This window comes from Colletotrichum lupini, chromosome 8, assembly GCF_023278565.1.
Source record: "Colletotrichum lupini chromosome 8, complete sequence".
Lineage (NCBI taxonomy): Eukaryota > Fungi > Ascomycota > Sordariomycetes > Glomerellales > Glomerellaceae > Colletotrichum > Colletotrichum lupini.
The window spans coordinates 4,507,111-4,526,352 of NC_064681.1; the positions used below are offsets into that span (position 1 = coordinate 4,507,111).

Below are 19,242 nucleotides of genomic sequence, written 5' to 3' on the forward strand. Positions count from 1 at the left end.
CTCTATTTAAAGCTAAGATCTAGCTTTAATATTAAAATAAAAATACTACGCTAAACTTATTTTTAAGCGTATAACGGCCCTTATTAATAATATTAAGTCGATCGAACGTATAATAAAAAAAGAAAAGAGGCTAGATACGGTAATCGCTAATAAGGAGGCCCAGATTTATTAAATAGATAAAGATTTAATTTACGGGTAGGGTAATAAAAGAAACAATGCTATATTTATAAAAAGGATAGATATTAGTTAAGTAACTACTTTAAAGAAGAGTATACTAAATCGTATAAATAATATAGAAAGTTAAGGGTAATAGATAGTAAAACTAGCCCTCGTCGGTTTAACTAATTCCTTATTATATATAAGGGTAGATCTAGGGGTACGGAACTTAGTAATAATAACTAAAGTAGTAACTTAAAGTATATACTCCCTATAAGAGATTTAGAAAATAAAAAAGATCTTACCCCCTATACTAACGAATTAGATTATAACAAAATCGACGAGGTTAACTACTCTTTTTTTACCCCGTTAAGCTCTAGAAAATATATAAGGCTAAACGAATAGAGGGTAATAGAAGCTCTTAATAAGTAGGCTTTTATTTACGGATAATAAAGAAAGGTCCTTTAAATAACGAATATAGAGGTGACTAAAAGGGCGAATTTAATAAGGCTAAAGCCTATTCTCTTAACGATTAAAGAGAAGACGCTATTTTTTTTAATATTTAAAAAAAAAGAATATAGTACTAAGTAAATCTAGGGGTAGCTAGAGGGGTCCTTTTTATATTACTTAGATCTTTTATATACTAAGCTCGTATAAGCATTCTATACGAGCGAAAAGTACGGCCTAGACGATTTCTATAAGATTATCCTAAATACTAGGGTATTATAATAGTTAACTAGAGGAAAAGGGTAATTCCTAGTACTATAAAAGATCGTATTAGTAATACTTAATACGTTAATAGCGGGTATTACGAGGATTAGTTTCGGCCTAGGTAAGGAAATCGTTGCCCTAGGTATAGTAAAAGTAAAGACGTACTTCAGAACGATAACTTTCTATATTTTACTTATTAATACCCTATTTCTCTTATATTTAAAAAATATAGATCGACTAGGTATTATATTTAATAATACGAGGAATAGAATCTCTAGTAGTAAGTACTTCGAGATAGTTAAATAACGATAAGGGTATGCGTTTATAAAGCTTATTAACAATACGAAGTCGATTAATTACTTAATAGAAAGTGAGCTTAGAAAACTATACTAAAAATTCGGGTACCCGTCGGTTACGAGGCTATATAACTTCTTAAAGTAATTAAGTAATAATAATATCGAAATAGGGGCGCTAGAGTAGTTAATAAAAGTATATTACTAATACTAAATAAATGCGCAGAGCCTATATAGATTTAAGTTTAAATTGCGTAATAAGCTTAACTTTAACTAAGAAATCGTCGTCGATATTTTCTATTTAAATAGTCGGCTAGTATTATATATAATCGACATAGCTATATCTTTCTAAGTAGGGCAATTCCTCTGGGATCTATAAATAAAAATAGTATAAGCAGCCCTATAAAAAAGCTAGATCGATATATACTAAGGACTATTAGACGGTATTAGAACCGACGCTAGTACTAGCTTTAAGTTAGTAAAATTTAGGAATAATGCGACGGCCTACGGTATATAGCTAAAAGTCGTACTCGTTAAAGCGTATTATAGTATTAGAAAGGTAAAAAGGGTATACTAGTAATTAAAAAGGGCGTTTAGAATTATTAAAAAAGAAAATCCGGATTCTATTAATAACGAATGCCTCTAAATAGTACTTAAATACTATAACGATACTATAGGGCCTAACGGACTTATACTAACGCTATTAATATTTAGAGCATATTTAAGAACGACCTTAGCCTCGCTACCGTTACTAAGTATAAGCTAACGAGCCCGAGTAGTTAAAAAAGTAATATAAGCATTATGCGAGGTAAGTATAAGAAAGTAAGTTAACGAGGTAATTACTACGCGTAATAGGCCTAATATAGGGGATAATTTAAATATATTACTAAATTCGGATATATGAGTATAGTACGAAATTACTTAATAGTAGGCTGGGCTATATAAGTTAATTTTTATTAACGAGCGCTCTTATATAGTCGCGAGGGATCGTAACTAGCTATTTAAAATGTTAATTATAGTAGTTAGACCGTACTATATAGATCTTAACGAGGTAATTTTTAACTTATAAGAAGAAGAAGAGCTAGGGGAAACTATATAACCCGCGGTAGAGGTATAGGAAATTATCCTTAACGAAATCGTTATAGTAGTATTAATAAATAACGAGGAAGAGGAAATTACTAAAAGGGTACTAATATTATTAATAAGACGTTATAAAAGACTACAGTAGTAAGCCTTAATACGGTAATTTATTATTAGCGACGAGGTAATTAATACTTTTTATATAGTAAAAGAGAAAGCCGATTTCGAGCTAGCGGTTAAACTACGTAAGGAAAGCGTAATTATAACTATTAAAAAGCTATATAAAGGATTAGATCTTATCGAAGTAAATACTCTTTATAATCGAGGGGTCTATCGATTTATCTTATACGACTTAGAAAAATATATAAACCTCTATATATTTAAATTACGAATAGTTCGTAAGATTAAAAAAAAAAGAATACCCTAGCTATACGAGAAGTCTAAATACGTAATTTAGGGGTACGGCGATATTAAAACAGCAACGCTACTTATATAATCGCCCACTATATAGCGCTATAGCTAACGATTAATAATAGTACTAATAGTATCGTTATAAAAGAAGGGATACGAGATTTAGAGCCGTAATATTACCTAGGCCTATACCTAATTAGTTACAGGGCTTATAAAGAAAATCCTAGCCTATTTACTAAAAGAAATAGCTAGTAAGTACTTAGAAAGTACGATTATTAAAATACTTAAGCTACTATATAGGCTCGCAAAATCGGGTACTTATTAATAAGCTACTTATTACGATTTTTATATTAATTAACTATTAATAATTACTTCTATATATAACCCGTACTTACTAATTATAGAGTATAAAAGTAACTAATTTAAAATCGTTAGAATATAAACTAACGATATATTAAGCCTATCCGATATTAACTTTATAAAAAAGGAGGATAAAGAGCTTTAAAAAGCGGGCTTCGTAACGAAGCTAAAAGAGGTTTTTATAATAAATACCCCCTTAGTATTTAATAACGGGATTCTTATAATTAAAAGGGAAACCGTCGTTTTTTAATAAAAGGGGTAGGGTAAGAAAATTAACCTCGTTAACCCGAACGTAACTAATATTAAGAAGCGATATAAAGCTAAGCTTATATAAGGGGTATATATTACGAGTATTTATTAGCCCGAGGCGACGTTTAATTATACTAGGGTAGCATAGGCTATAAATCTAACCGAACGAAACGTTAAAGTACTTAATAAGTAGCTTAAGTAATAGTAAACGAATCTCGATCGAGGTCTCGTTTATTACCTAATTAACCTTATAATTAGTAAGCTTTACGTTTTTATTAATAAGTTATTTACGAATAATAACGACCTTATTTCGTAATTAGGGTATATTATTATCCTAGCTAACGAGAGTATAAGTAAGAGCGAATTTACTATATATAATAATATAATTTACTACTCGTTTATTAAAAATAAGTAAGTAACGAGAAGTATACTAGCGTTAGAGGTTTACGGTATAATTAATAACGTTAACCTCTCTTATACAATTTTAATAACGCTAAGGAAGATTACCGATCGAATTAGCCTTTTACTTATTCTAACGGTTATTTATATTAATTCTTACTTACTATACGAATACCTCGTTAAATTAAGAACGATAAAAAAAAAGAGGCTTATAATAAATATTATAGCTCTTAGGTAATCGTATAAAAAGCGCGAGATACTCGAGATCCGTTAGATTAATAATAAAAATAACCTCGTAGACGCTTTTATAAAAGTAGTACTTAATAAGGGATTAGAGTAATTCGTAAGTAATAAAAAAGTTACTATATAAATAGAGGGATAGGTTATATAAAAAGAATAGAAAAAAGGAGGAAAAAGAGATAACTTAGTAAACGGGCCCGAGGTCGAATTATACCTCTAACCGTAGTAGTTAAATTAATAAAAAAAAGAGAAAGTTAGTATCGGATTAAAAGTCTAATTTAACCGCGGTATATAGCCGACTATATAGGGGCTAATTAGGGGCCCTATTTATAATTATCATAGCTAGCCTAACTTATAGTTAGAACCTCCTTTTTATACTTACTACGTAGATATTTAGATAGTTTAATTAATCTCTTCGTTAACTACGGTTTAAACTAACTACCCTGTAATAGGGATACTAATATAAAGCAATAGCAAAATTATTCGTCGAATCGTGGGTTTCACTGCCTCTTGTTCCCACTTTCGCTCTCGCATTCGCTCCCTGCCGTGGCTCAGGCCACGCCTTGTCTCCAGTTCACCACTCTCTTGAGTCGTGAACATTATCATCGCACATCTCAGCCTTGCGGCAGTACCGGGAACCACTGGAGATCCGATCTAGTTGAACCCGGCGATTGCTTCAAGTATGTTAAACCCTTCGACTATGAATTACTAACATGCCAAGCAATAGCTATTTAAGTATCTACATTTTCCTCTTTACAATAATCATTTTCACAACTCACAACTCAAGAAAACAGTCAACAGTTGCTTCAAGAATCACTCACTCACTTCAACGAACTCTCTTGCAATCAGCCCTACCTACTTCGCTCTCAAAATGCAGTTCTCTACCGTGACCGCCATGATGACTTTCATCCTCGCTACCGCGACTGGGTACGCTATCCCTATTCTCTTCTGCCCATTCGTACCTCCTTCTCTTCTTCTATTGTTTTACGACAGGGCGCATGAAATACAAATTTCCAGAAGTTTGTGGCTAACAGATCATCAATTAGTGTCACCGCCAAGCATCACACCCAGCTTCATTGCATTACTGCCTCTGGAAGTGGCCAGTTCATCTTCGCATTCCCCGTAAGCTCTTGACTCCAGACCAAGGCCCGGTGCTCGAAACACAGAAACTGACAGCGAATTAGAACGATGCTGTGACCAACAAGGTCTGCCCCGGTTTCTGCTCCGACTGCACGCTCGGCGACAGCGATGGTCACCGTGTCTGCAACTCCCCCTCCAAGCAGATGGACGGCGATGGCTTCTCGGACGCCTGCATTGCTGCCGGTGCTATGGGTAGCGAGTAAGGAGCTTGATTAAGGTAGCTTAGATCAGCCGTATGTTTTGTAGCCAAGCCTTTCAGTCTCAAATCACTGCTCGAATGAGATGAGCTAAATTGAACCTGTTACCCGAGATGCGTGAATTAATATACCACACTTGAATAGACTTCAGTTGTTTGTTTTAACGCTCCACCTCTTGTATTTGTGCAATTGTGGACCCCTATACGTCATACGGCTCTTCGTTGCTGAGATCACGACTGCTTCATTCCTATAATATTTGCCGGTTTAGTCTTCAGCCTCTGTGGACTCTTTGTAAGAGAAAGCGCCCAAACCAGGCAAGATCGGGCAATTTACAGTACAGAATAGACTTAAGAGATCCTTACCAAGATGCCCTATCAATAGTTCCCAATTGAGCTTCTATAATCTTGGCTATTTCCCTTTGGGCCACAGCAAAGTAGTGAACCCTGCCCAAACTTTAAAGAGGTGTTTAAATATACTATCTTTGGCTCAGAAAGCAAACTCGTAGCCTATAATGAGCTTGGTATGGAGACTGTGGGCAGATGCTTAGGGCCTTGGATGCAGAGTCTGGGGTCTTAAACTTACTGTAGAATCTCTTCTAACCAAGAGTTACGTTTCTGCACGGAAAGAAAATACCAACTGCCGCGTACCCGCTCGCGCAATGTTACACAGGATGGCATCATCCCCAACAACCCCGGTAAGACGTCTAAACGATATTCAAAGGAAAGGTCGTCGTCCAACCACAACTTGCAGATATAAAGACCAGATAAGCTATCGGGAAAAAAACTACATCCTCTTTATTGCCGAGCCATTTTGCCATGGGTGCGCGAGTCTGGATCCTCATCGGGAGAACCCCGACCCACGGTCGCTGGTGATGTGCTCCGATGCGGTGTTGACGACTTTACCAGAGCATCATCTGTCTGAGGTTTCGTCGAACGTCGCAACGATAGATACTCCTTGGTAAAGGATGTTGCTTTGGTATCGATAGTTCCTTCCGGTACTGTTGCAAGTCCAAATCCGACTTCAGACTCATACGCCATGTCAACTCCGTCGATTCGCCGTTGGTACCACTGGTTTGCACCTACCGATAGCCCAGAGGAGAGGAAACTGATCCTCAAACTCGACTTTCTCATCGTACCATATGCTTTGTATGTCTCGATGTTTCTGCATGGTCCCTTCGACAAGACTGATCATACATCCGCAGCATCATCTACTGGGTCAAGTACATCGACCAGATCAATATCAGCAAGCGATCCTTCAAGACAAAATTTGAAGGTTTTCCATTGCAGCTAACAACAATATAGACAATGCCTACGTTTCTGGAATGGCCGATGAGCTCGGCTTCCACGGCAATGAGCTCGTCCAATTCCAGACCATCTTCGTCGTGGGCAACGTAGTCGGTCTTTTGCCGTTTATCTACCTGTTTCCAAGAGTTCCGATGCATGTGCTTGTTCCGACCCTAGATCTGGGTTGGGGCCTGTTCACCCTGCTGCAGTATCGTGCTCAGAGCTACGCGGAAATAATGGCATATCGATTCATGGTGGCCATCTTCGAAGTAAATTTTCTCTTTTACCTCGGCCGTCTTGGATTAAAGCTAACTGTCGGATTAGAAGTCTAATTCGACCGCGGCATACAGCCAACTGCGCAGGGGCCAATTAGGGGCCCTATTTACGATTATCGTAGCCAGCCCAACCTACGGTTAGAACCTCCTTTTTATACTTATTACGCAAATATTCAAATAGTTTAATTAATCTCTTCGTTAACTACGGTTTAAACTAACTACCCTATAATAGGGATACTAATACTAATTAGTAATTAAATTTTACTATTATAAATTAGTAAAGTATCTCGCTACGTAAAAGAGATAACCTCTTAATACCGTACGGGATAAGAGATTCGTACTAATTAACCTTATAGAAATAAATAAAAAAAGAAGCGATTCTTAAATACCGCACGGAATCGAGTAATTATAGCCCTTTATTACTTACGAGAGGTTAACGTCTATTATATTAAACTATATTAATTAATAGAACTACTTAAGTAACTAGTTTTTCGCCGTCACCCCGAGCAGCTTTTTTACTAAATAACTTTTCTATAGCCGGCCTATAATTAGAAATTAACTAGTTAAATTAGTAAAAAGAAATACTAATACGACGACTACTTACCTAATTAATTAGTATAATAAATAAGCTTAATAATATATTATAAAAGAGCACTACGCGATTAAAAAAAGGGATCTTTAAATATAAATATTCTTACTTAGTAACAAAGGTAACCCTATAGGAGTTATTAAGCTAAAAGATTTATAATATATAAAAAAGTCTATTACTACGGAGATTTTATAAGTACGACCTTAAGCCCGCAATCTAAACGACTTCCTCATAGCTCCCTTAACTACCCCCCGGGTATTATTTAGGAATATAATATAGGGGACGGTTTAATAAAAGAAGAGGGGATTTAGAGGTCTAAATAGTATTAAGTTAAGAGTATTACGGATCTCGGAAATTAACTTAGGAAGAAGGCGGCTACCCTAAAATAATTTTATAACCTCTTATTAAAGTTATTATTAGCCTAAAAAAAGGCTAAAAAGATAAGGATCTAAGGGGAAAAAAAAAAATCCTCTAGAGGGCCGCTAAAGGGCTTCTTTTTATATTAGCTCCTAGTACGAGATTACTAATTTTAAGAAATTAACTAAGTAATAAAAAGGATCGCTAATAAGCGATAATTACCTAACCGTAATTAAGCTACGAAAAAGACTATTTAAAACATATAAAATAGGGTACTAAGAGGCTATAAAAAACACGACTTTTAAAATATTTAACCCCACTACGTATAAGTAATAAATAAGTATTTTTAATAAGTCTTTAAAATCTACGATTTTATAAAAAAGAGGGCTTAATTTCGTTAACCGTACTTAACGGCCTATATAGTTCTTAATAGCTTATATAGCTCTTTTACGAGCTACCCAGTATTTATTTTTAACTATTCTTATAGAATACCGCCCTAAAAGAGATAGGTTAAGAAAAGAAGCTATTTAGAAATTATAAAGAGCACGAGGCTTAGGAAGCTAAAAATATATAAAATAGTAGAAATCGGTAATTAATAAAGATCCCGAGACTAATTACTATATCTTTTTATAATAATATAAACGTTTACTACTATTATTATTAAAAAGAACTACTAAAACCTACCCTTTTATACTAAATAAAAAGGAGGATCTAAGTAAGTATAATAATTAGTAATCTAAAAAAGTAGTAGTAATTACTAAAAATAATAAAAACGAGAGTAGTAGCGAGATAGCGAGAAAAAATAGGAATCTCTTAGACCTTAATAAATTCGTTAAGTAATAAAAGCACGGATTTATTATAACTAGCGCGCGGATTAAATATATCCTTATTAAAATTAAATACACTAGTGACTATTAATACGGGTATAAGCTAGAGCACGACCCTTAGTAAGTTAAAATAAAAAAGAAGAGGATAAAACCCGATCTTAAATAGAATCCTAATCTTTTATAAGTAAGTAAATATTAACCCGGACTATTAGGGGACGTAAATATATAAAATCGCAAATTAGCTTAACGGTAAGTAAATTAACACGGTATTAATCTATTTAACTAAGGTTTATAAGAAAAAAGGGCTATAGGGGTAACCCCTATTCTACGAGATCGTAAACGACCTTAATTACTAATTAGATAAATAGTTCGCGAGCGCAAGCCTAAGAATTATAAAAGTAATTAATAGATTCCTTTACGGGCGAGGGGTATTACTAGCGTAACTATAATTATAAGAGCTATATAAAATACTAATAATAATAATTATAGAGGAGGAATTCGTACTATAGAACTAAGCATAGGTCGATAGAGTATATAATCGTTTTTATAAATTTAAAAAAAGGGTAAACGACCCAGATTTCCTCCCTATAATTACTAATAGAAATTTATTATTATAAAAGGATATACTAAGGTAAAATATAGTATTAGAAGTACGATAATCGATAATTTTACCTATTTCGATCTATAACTCGTTACCGCTATTAATACGAAATTCGGCGCCGATTAGCTAATAAAAAAAAAAGTAGACGACCCGAAGTTACTAATAATACGTAGCGACGCAGGGATCGTATATAAATACTAAAAGTCTAGCGGTAAATACGAGGCAATTTATAGACCTTAAAAAGATCTTCTTAAAAAAGAAATTATACTCTAGGGGAAAGTACGAGGTCTTATAAAAAACCCTAATAATATTTTATAATTGTTATAAAAAAGTCGGAATTAGGGAATATTAGTACTATTTAGTAATTAATATTATACTTATAGGTAAAGCCTCTAATTATTATTATAAAGTAGTACGTAATCTCAATTAAAATAACTTTTTTAGTATAATTAACGTAATCCGAAGCCGCTTTAAGACCTATAATAAGAACCTAGAGCTCCTATCTAAGCTATAAGCGATTTCTTTTATATTTATAACTAGGATAATAAAAGGTAAATCGTAAGTAAAGATCTTTAAAGGGCTTATTAATCGAATCGATAAGCTAGTAAAAACCTAGCTAAATAAGGGGATAAACGAGCGAAAGGTTAGATATTTTTATATTATAATCTAGCGTATATTAAAAATAAAAATAACCCTATACTAAGTACCCGAAGACTACGAGACGCTCTATTTAAGGCTAAGATCTAGCTTTAATATTAAAATAAGAATACTACGCTAAACTTATTTCTAAGCGTACGACGGCCCTTATTAATAATATTAAGTCGATTAAATATATAATAAGAAAAGAAAAGAGGCTAGATATAATAATTGCTAATAAAGAGGCCTAGATTTATTAAATAGATAGAGATTTAACTTATAAGTAGGGTAATAAAAGAAGTAATATTATATTTATAAAAAAGATAAATATTAGTTAAGTAACTACTCCGAAAAAGAGCGTACTAAATCGTACGAATAGTATAAAAAGTCGAGGGTAGTAAATAGTAAAACTAGCCCTCGTTAGTTTAATTAATTCCTTATTATATATAAGGGCAGATCTAGGGGCACGGAACTTAGCGATAGTAGCTAAAGTAGTAGCTTAAAGCATATACCCCCCATAAGAGATTCGGAAAATAAAGAAGATCTTACCCCCTATACTAACGAATTAGATTATAATAAAATCGACGAGGTTAACTACTCTTTTTTTGCCCCGTTAGGCTTTAGAAAATATACGAAGCTAAATAAATAGAGGGTAGTAAAAGCTCTTAATAAACAGGCTTTTATTTATAAATAGTAAAAGAAGTTCCCTTAGATAACGGATATAAAGGCGGCTAAAAAGGTAAATTTAATAAGGCCGAAGCCTATTTTCTTAACGATTAAAAAGAAGACGCTATCTTTTTTAATATCTAAAGAAAAGGAATATAGTACTAAGCAAATCTAAGGGCAGCTAGAGGGGTCCTTTTTATACTACCTAAATCCCTTATATACTAAGCTTATATAAGCATTTTACGTAAGCAAAAGGTACGGCCTAAATAATTTCTATAGGATTATCCTAAACACTAGGGCATCGTAATAGTTAATTAGAAAAAAAGGGTAATTCTAAGTACTATAAAAGATCGCGCTAATAACGCTTAATATATTAATAGCGGGTATTATAAGGATTAGTTTCGGCCTAAGTAAGGAAATCGTTACCCTAAGTATAATAGAAATAAAAACGTACTTCGGAATAATAACTTTTTATATTTTACCTATTAATACCCCATTTCTCTTATATTTAAAAAATATAGATCGACTAGGTATTATATTTAATAATACGAAGAACAAAATCTCTAGCGGTAAGTACTTTAAAATAGTTAAATAACGATAGGGGTATACGTTTATAAAGCTTACTAACGACACGAAGTTAATTAATTACTTAATAAAAAGTGAGCTTAGAAGACTATACCGGAGATTTGGGTACCCGTCGGTTACGAGGCTATATAACCTCTTAAAGTAATTAAATAATAATAATATCGAAATAGGGGCGCTAAAGTAGTTAATAAAAGTATATTACTAATACTAAATAAATACGCAAAGCCCACGCAAATTTAAATTTAAATTACGTAATAAGCTTAACTTTAACTAAGAAATCGTCGTTAATATTTTCTATTTAAATAGTCGGCTAGTATTATATATAATCGACGTAGCTATATCTTTCTAAGTAGGGTAATTCTTCTAGGATCTATAAGTAAAAATAGTATAGGTAGCCCTACGAAAAAGCTAGATCGATATATATTAAGGACCGCTAGATAGTATTAGAACCGACGCTAATACTAGCTTTAAGTTAGTAAAATTTAGAGATAATACGACGGCCTATAGTATATAACTAAAAGTCGTACCCGTTAAAGCGCACTATAATATTAAAAAAGTAAAAAGGGCATACTAGTAGTTAAAAAGGGCGTTTATAATTATTAAAAAGGAAAATCCGGATTTTATTAACGACGAATGCCTCTAGATAGTACTTAAATACTATAACGATACTATAGGGCCTAACGGACTTATACTAACGCTATTAGTATTTAGAGCATATTTAAAAATAACCTTAGCCTTATTACTATTACTAGGTATAAGCTAACGAGCCTAAGTAATTAAAAAAGTAATACGGGCACTACGTAAAATAAGTATAAAAAGGTAAGTTAACGAGGTAATTACTATGCGCAATAGGCCTAATATAAAGGATAATTTAAATATATTACTAAATTCGGATATATAAGTATAGTACGAAATTACTTAATAATAGGCTAGGCTATATAAATTAATTTCCGTTAATAAGCGCTCTTATATAATTACGAGGGATTATAACTAGCTACTCGAAATATTAATTATAGTAGTTAGACCGTACTATATAGATCCTAACGAAGTAATTTCTAACTTATAAAAAGAAGAAGAGCTAGGGGAAACTATATAACCCGCGGTAGAGGTATAGGAAATTATCCTTAACAAAATCGTTATAATAGTATTAATAAATAATAAGGAAAAGGAAATTACTAAAAGGGCACTAATATTATTAATAAAACGTCGTAGAAGACTACGGTAATAAGCCCTAACGTAGTAATTTATTATTAGTAGCGAGGTAATTAATACTTTTTATATAATAAAAGAGAAAGCTAATTTCGAGCTAGCGGTTAAACTATATAAAAAAGGCATAATTATAACTACTAAAAAGCCGTATAAGGGATTAGATCTTATTAAAATAAATACTCTTCGTAATCGAGGGGTCTATCGATTTATCCTATATAACCTAAAAAAATATATAAACCTCCGTATATTTAAATTATAAATAGTTTATAAAATTAAAAAGAAAAGAATACCCTAGCTATATAAGAAGTCTAGATACGTAATTTAGGGGTACAATAACGTTAAAAAAGTAACGCTACTTATATAATCGCTTACTATATAGCGCTATAGCTAACGATTAATAATAGTACTAATAGTATCGTTACGGAAAAAGGGATATAAGATTTAGAGCCATAATATTACCTAGGCCTATACCTAATCGGCCATAGGGCTTATAAGGAAAATCCTAGCCTATTTACCAAAAAAAATAGCTAGTAAGTACTTAAAAAGTACGATTATTAAAGTATTTAAGCTATTATATAGGCTCGCAAAATCGGGCACTTATTAATAAGCTACCTACTACGATTTCTATATTAATTAACTATTAATAATTACTTTTACGTACGACCCGTACTTACTAATTGCGGAGTATAAAAGTAACTAATTTAAGATCGTTAGAATATAAACTAACGATATATTAAGCCTATCCAATATTAACTTTATAAAAAAGGAGGATAAGGAGCTTTAAAAAGCGGGCTTCGTAATAAAACTAAAAAAGGTCTTTATAATAAATACCCCCCTAGTATTTAATAGCGGGATTCTTATAATTAAAAAGGAAACTATTATTTTTTAATAAAAGGGGTAGGGCGAGAAGATTAACCTCGTTAACCCGAACGTAATTAATATTAAAAAGCGGTATAAGGCTAAGCTTATGCGAAGGGTATATATTATAAGTATTTATTAGCCCGAGGCGACTTTTAACTATACTAGAGTAACGTAAGTTATAAATCTAACTAAATAAAACGTCGAGGTACTTAATAAGCGGCTTAAGTAATAATAAACGAATCTCGATCGAGGTCTCGTTTACTACCTAATTAACCTTACGATTAATAAGCTCTACGTCTTTGTTAATAAGTTATTTATAAATAATAACGACCTTACTTCGTAATTAAGGTATATTATTATCCTAGCTAACGAGAGTATAAGTAAGAGCGAATTTACTATATACGGCAATATAATCTATTACTCGTTAACTAAAAATAAGCGGGTAACGAGAAGTATATTAGCGTTAGAGGTTTATAGTATAGTTAACGGCGTTAACCTCTCTTATATAATTTTAATAATACTAAAGAAGATTACTAATTAAATTAGCCTTTTACCTATTCTAATAGTTATTTATACTAATTCTTACTCGCTATATAAATACCTTATTAAATTAAGAACGATAAAAAAAAAGAGGCTTATAATAAATATTATAGCTCTTAAGTAATTGTATAAAAAGTACGAAATACTCGAGATCTGTTAGATTAATAATAAAAATAACTTCGTAAACGCTTTTATAAAAGTAGTACTTAATAAGGGATTAGAGTAATTCGTAAGTAGTAGAAAAGTTATTATATAAATAGAGGAATAAGTTATATAAAAAGAGTAAAGAAAAGGGGGAAAAGGAGATAACTTAGTAAACGGGCCCGAGGTCGAATTATACCTCTAATTATAATAATTAAATTAATAAAAAAAAGAGAAAGTTAGTATTAGATTAGAAGTCTAATTTAACTACGGTATATAACTAACTATATAGGGGCTAATTAGGGGCCCTATTTACGATTATCGTAGCTAGCCTAACTTATAGTTAGAACCTCCTTTTTATACTTATTACGCAGATATTCAGATAGTTCAATTAATCTCTTTGTTAACTACGGTTCGAACTAACTACCCTGTAATAGGGATACTAACACTAACATACAGAGCAGGCCTCGTACTTCCCAGGAGTTCACTTCGTCCTCGGTTCATGGTATCGAAGCGACGAGATCGGCCGCAGAGGCGGCATCTTCTATATCGGTCTTACGCTTGGCACCTTGACAGCATCCTTACTGCAAGCCGCAGCAGTGACATACCTCGACGGGACCCACGGCCTAGCCGGCTGGCGCTGGCTCTTCATCATCAACGCAATCATCACACTACCTCTCGCGGTAATCGGATACTTTGTCTGGCCCGGAACACCTGCAAAGCCAAACAAGCTGCTCATGAAGGAGTCCGAACTCGAGCTGGCACGTTCGCGTCTGGAAAAGGCTGGCGCATCAGTCAAGAGCACACCCTTCTCCTTGAACCTTTTGAAACGAGTCTTTACGAACTGGCGATTTTACGTCTTGATCATCTGGAATATTCTCTTCTTCAACACCAGTGCAAACAGCGCGGCGTTCTTGCTGTGGATCAAGAGTCTCGGCAGATACAGCACAGCTCAGATGAATAACCTGGCCGCGCTCAGCCCCGGGCTGGGAATCTTCTTCGTTCTGTTCATCAACTTTAGCGCAGACTTGTGGATTGGGCGCCCTGCTGCAATCACTCTGGCGTCAGCGATCAACTTCTCGGGACTGGTCATATTGGCCATCTGGAACGTGCCGGAAGCCGCAAAGTGGTATGCATTTAGCACCACATACTCTGCGGTTGCGGTCTCCTCGGTGCTGTACGGATGGGCCAACATCATCCTCAAACACAACATTGAGGAGCGGGCTTTGACATTGATCCTCATGACGGCCATCGCCACATCTACAAACGCGTGGATTCCGCTGTTTGTGTACCCAACCGTCGAAGCCCCAAGGTTTCCCAAGGGCTATGTGTACTCTGCCGTCATGGTTGTGTTGCTGGTTATCATGACGCAGGTTGTGAGGCTTTTGCTAGGTTCTCATGGGTAAGCTCGCTTGATCATGAGCAGTGGAAGGCCTTGAGCTAACTTTTTGCTAGGGAAAAGAGGATACGCAAAGCTCAGCACAGTGATAGTACTGCGGTTTCTGGTGACGAGCAGCCATCAACGAGCTACCAGACGTCTGACCAGAAGGAGCCTACGCCTATAGTTGCGGCAGTCTAATTGTGCGGTGATGAAGTGCTCAAAGTAAAGGGGCAGCAGAAGTGGAAACTACCAGCAATTTGTACTCCATGGGAAGCTGGTACTCGTCGACTACAGTAGCGATGACGGTGGCGCCTTGGTGGCATTCCCGTATGAGAATAGTCTCTTCGTAACCAAAGGCCGTCGATAGTTGCAAAACATCAACGATTCGAATTGAGTAGCGCAAGTAGTACGTCTTTTCCTTAATATGTGGCGTGAAATCTGAGCGAGAGAATGTCTGAATGTCTTTGGATGGTGGTGGTGATGACACGAGGCCACATCGATGCTTGCACATTAAACATGAACACTGCCTCATGATCTGAAAAAAGAGTCAATTTGAGATATTCTTCTAGCTTTCATCAATTCATCGCAGATTACAGTCCTCTACCGCGACCCATCCTCTACCGCGACCCATCCTCTACCGCGACCCATCCTCTCACAAGCGACCTAATATCCCTCCCTCTTGTTCACAAGATTAGCCAACTTCTTCCCCTCACTCAACCTCTTCAAATTCAACTCCAAAATCCCCAAAACCCTGTCCCCATAACTCGTAGACAACCCGCTAATATGCGGCGTGATCAACAGATTCTTCGCCTTCCAAAGCGGGTGGCCATCAGGCAACGGCTCCGGATCCGTAACATCCAGCGCCGCCCCTCGAATCGTCCCCTCCTCCAGCGCCGTAATCAAGTCATCCGTATTAATAATCGGACCACGCGCGATGTTCGAAATGAACGTCTTCTTCTCCGCCAAGATGCCAAACTCCTCGGCCGAGAGCAGGTGACTCGTCTTATCCGTCAACGGCGTCGCGACGACCAGCAAATCGAGCCCGGAACCCAAAAAGGCGTGCAGGTCAGCCTTGGAGGCGCCCGAGAACCATTTGGAGGGGAACTTGCCCTCCGGGTCGCCGAGCCCGGGGGGCGTGTAGGAGTCGTCGCGCTTGGATTCGGGGGTCGGGCGCGGGTGGAGGGTGTAGGCGTGGACTTTGAAGCCGAGGGCGGTGGCGACGCGGGCGGTTTGTCTGCCGATGCTGCCGTAGCCGAGGATGCCTCTGAGCATTTGTGAGAAATGGGTCCTGGGGCGTTTGGGTATGAGTGAGGGGGCTTACATTGTGCGGCCGACTGCGTCTTCTACGAAATCGTTGCCGCGTTGCCAGTGGCCGGAGCGGTAGTTGTCGATATATTTAGGAACTGGGCGTTGAAGTTAGATGAGTGATTCCGGGAATATCTACGATTGCGATGTGGTATGTCTTACGTTGATGCTGGAACGAGAGGAATGTTGTTATGATCCATTCAGAAATCTGAGGTCTAGGGTTCTCATGTCAGTAGGAAGCTCTCATCCAAAAATCTGAACGACAAATCTCACCCATGGACACCATTCGCCGTGCAAAAGCTCACATCCGTATCCTTGAACAACGGGTCTGTGAGGATGTGATTGGCGCCAGCGCTCTGAAGCTGGACGTAGTGCAGCTTGGGCGCGTCCTCGATGGCGGGCAGGGCGCTGCCAGTCAGCAGGATCGTCACGTCCTTCCACTCATCATGGTTGAAGCTGTCTTTTGGTTTCCTGTCGGCCCAGCCTAGCTCGTGATGCACCACCTTCAGGTCGGGGAACTCGGCGCGCACCCTGTCAAGCCATTCTTGCGGCAGCGGGAATTGCGAGAGGACTAGAAGCTTGTGACCCTTGAGGGTCTTGTTCGGTGGCGGGAGGAGCATGATCATTGGTGTGGTGGGTTGTTTTATGAGGGACGCCTCAGGGGGAGAATCTCAGGAGTGAGAGAGGAAGTTGGGCGATAAGCTTGGTTTTATAGCTTATAAAGCAACGCTGAGGTAAACTCGGGATGAGATGAAAGCCGTTTGTGTGAGTTTGAGAGTCTGAGAAGCTCCGACGGGATTGGAGGGTCTGGTTTCGTTTCAGCTGATGATCGCACAGTAAAGCAGGCCAAGCTTCTCAAATCTCCAACCGTCGCACTTTCAATCCCACCATCGGCATCTTTATGGGATTCGTCGGGGTGCGGGGAGCTGCTTTGCGCATCGCAGGGTCGAATTGCGCAACAGGCAGGTCGGAAAGCCGCCGATGCGACCGATGGCCGGGGTGGGGGGAACACCAATGAACCAAGCCAAGGACTTTAATTCCTATGTACTACTCTCACTGTAGAACTGTGTTGGGGGGAGAGGGCGCTCTTGGGGTTCAGACGGCTCGGTCAATGGCGTGCGGCAACATCGTCCATGTCATCATCACTGAGCAAGGATAAGGACCGTCCTGGTCCAATTGTGAAGCGGCATTGGGTGTATTAGCATCAACTTATCAATCCGTCCCGGACCGGTGTCGGCGACGGGCAAGAGATGCGGTGTTGAATACGGTTCTCCCGCCGGATATCAGTCTCAGCTCCCGTTCTAAACGCCGGGCCTCATACATTTGTGCGTATAAGAACGCCATTGGGTTTTGAAGTAGACGGAAGACTTTCATTCACTCCCAGTACCTGCATCGATGACTTGACATATGACAGTGTACTCTAATCGACCGGGGTCTTCGGAATGATACGCTGATGCTTTGTAATTCACGATAAGAGTGATTTCGCTGCTCAACTCCACAACCAAAACCCATGCTCTTGGCGATTTCATTTATGACACTTCATCGATCAAATGAGATGCTATAGACACTCATAAAGACTCATTAAGGCTTGCTCTTCGTGTAGCCCGATGAGTACGATCATGAGAGCCCATTTGAAACATCCAAGCAGGCGGTGAAAACGACGACTCAATTCTGCCGGGACAACTGAGGGACCTTGCATACAAGCTTCCCCACCACATGACATGAGGCGCGCCCTTGACGATCGTTTCTAACATCTTATGGATACGTTGTAGAATACAGTAGAGATACAAATACTGCCTCTCGATCACGACATTTGAGGCTCTGCTAGTCTTTCATATCGTAGTCTCACTCATCATAGAATTACAGTAGCGACCATCTTGTACACTTGAAGATGGCATCTGTCCGACACGCCCGCCGGGAGGGTAAGGCACTCCATCTCCAGAACCATGGCAGACGGGGCCCAGGACTGACACCCCACCAGATATCCCCACCATCCTAAGCCTCATCAAAGAGCTCGCAGACTACGAGCACGAGCTCGACAGCGTCCTTGCCACAGAAGAGACCCTCGGCGCCACAGTCGCCTTTGCGCCCTCGTCACCCCAGGAAACAACCTACACGCCAGGCAAACCCCAAACGGAGCCCACATCGCCGTCGAAACCCGCGCGTTGCCTCCTCCTCTTCAACGAGGCCGGCGAGGGCGTCGGCATGGCCCTCTACTTTTACAACTACAGCACCTGGCGCGCCAAGCCGGGCGTCTACCTCGAGGACCTCTACGTGCGTCTGTCGGAGCGCAAGAAGGGCTACGGCAAGCGGCTGCTCGTCGAGCTGGCCAAGGAGGTCGTCGCCATGGAGGGCGGGCGGCTCGAGTGGTCCGTCTTGAAGTGGAATGAGCCGAGTATCAAGTTTTACGAGTCCATTGGCGCAAAGGCCATGAACGACTGGGTTGGCATGCGCGTCGATGGCGACGCCCTGCCGAAGCTGGCTGGCTTGCTTGATTCGTGAGGAGGCCAGTCTCTACCGAAAGAAGAAAAAATAGTTACAGTCATATAATACATCGTTAAAGTATGAGACCAGCAACACAGCTAATCCAGAGGATACCTTTCTGAGATGCTCTCCCTCACTATCTGTGGCATTCTTTTGCCTGTAAGAAAAATGATCCGGCCATTCTAGTACACGGACTCTCGATATCTCGGCTTTCTAGCCTCCCTGGGCGCCTTTGGCTTGATGGGTATGTTAGAGGCGGTATGACG

General features: G+C 37.9%; 7 protein-coding genes across 7 annotated transcripts; 6 read left to right on the plus strand and 1 right to left on the minus strand.

Annotated features, from left to right (window-relative positions):
• Positions 1-945: 945 nt before the first annotated feature.
• Positions 946-1,173, plus strand: CLUP02_15813 (uncharacterized protein; the record flags this gene model as incomplete). Its single annotated transcript, XM_049294737.1, has 1 exon — positions 946-1,173. A coding segment is annotated over one exon (228 nt), but the record flags the coding sequence as incomplete, so codon positions are not given.
• Positions 1,174-4,770: 3,597 nt separating this feature from the next.
• On the plus strand, positions 4,771-5,242 carry CLUP02_15814 (uncharacterized protein; the record flags this gene model as incomplete). Its single annotated transcript, XM_049294738.1, has 3 exons — positions 4,771-4,826; positions 4,946-5,021; positions 5,084-5,242. The coding sequence occupies 3 exons, from the start codon at positions 4,771-4,773 to the stop codon at positions 5,240-5,242; spliced, it is 291 nt and encodes a 96-aa protein (XP_049151885.1).
• Positions 5,243-6,271: 1,029 nt separating this feature from the next.
• CLUP02_15815 (uncharacterized protein) lies at positions 6,272-7,035 on the plus strand (the record flags this gene model as incomplete). The annotated part of the gene is made up of 3 exons (XM_049294739.1): positions 6,272-6,381; positions 6,509-6,788; positions 7,027-7,035. 3 exons carry the CDS (start codon positions 6,272-6,274, stop codon positions 7,033-7,035), a joined length of 399 nt encoding a protein of 132 aa, XP_049151886.1.
• Positions 7,036-10,831: 3,796 nt separating this feature from the next.
• Positions 10,832-11,065, plus strand: CLUP02_15816 (uncharacterized protein; the record flags this gene model as incomplete). The annotated part of the gene is made up of 1 exon (XM_049294740.1): positions 10,832-11,065. A coding segment is annotated over one exon (234 nt), but the record flags the coding sequence as incomplete, so codon positions are not given.
• Positions 11,066-14,267: 3,202 nt separating this feature from the next.
• Positions 14,268-15,385, plus strand: CLUP02_15817 (uncharacterized protein; the record flags this gene model as incomplete). Its single annotated transcript, XM_049294741.1, has 2 exons — positions 14,268-15,208; positions 15,262-15,385. Coding segments are annotated over 2 exons (1,065 nt in total), but the record flags the coding sequence as incomplete, so codon positions are not given.
• A 465-nt stretch (positions 15,386-15,850) lies between these two features.
• On the minus strand, positions 15,851-17,118 carry CLUP02_15818 (D-isomer specific 2-hydroxyacid dehydrogenase; the record flags this gene model as incomplete). The annotated part of the gene is made up of 4 exons (XM_049294742.1): positions 15,851-16,451; positions 16,509-16,590; positions 16,655-16,707; positions 16,766-17,118. The coding sequence occupies 4 exons, from the start codon at positions 17,116-17,118 to the stop codon at positions 15,851-15,853; spliced, it is 1,089 nt and encodes a 362-aa protein (XP_049151889.1).
• Positions 17,119-18,383: 1,265 nt separating this feature from the next.
• On the plus strand, positions 18,384-19,240 carry CLUP02_15819 (acetyltransferase; the record flags this gene model as incomplete). Its single annotated transcript, XM_049294743.1, has 4 exons — positions 18,384-18,414; positions 18,474-18,990; positions 19,084-19,135; positions 19,163-19,240. The coding sequence occupies 4 exons, from the start codon at positions 18,384-18,386 to the stop codon at positions 19,238-19,240; spliced, it is 678 nt and encodes a 225-aa protein (XP_049151890.1).
• Between the last annotated feature and the right edge of the window lie 2 nt (positions 19,241-19,242).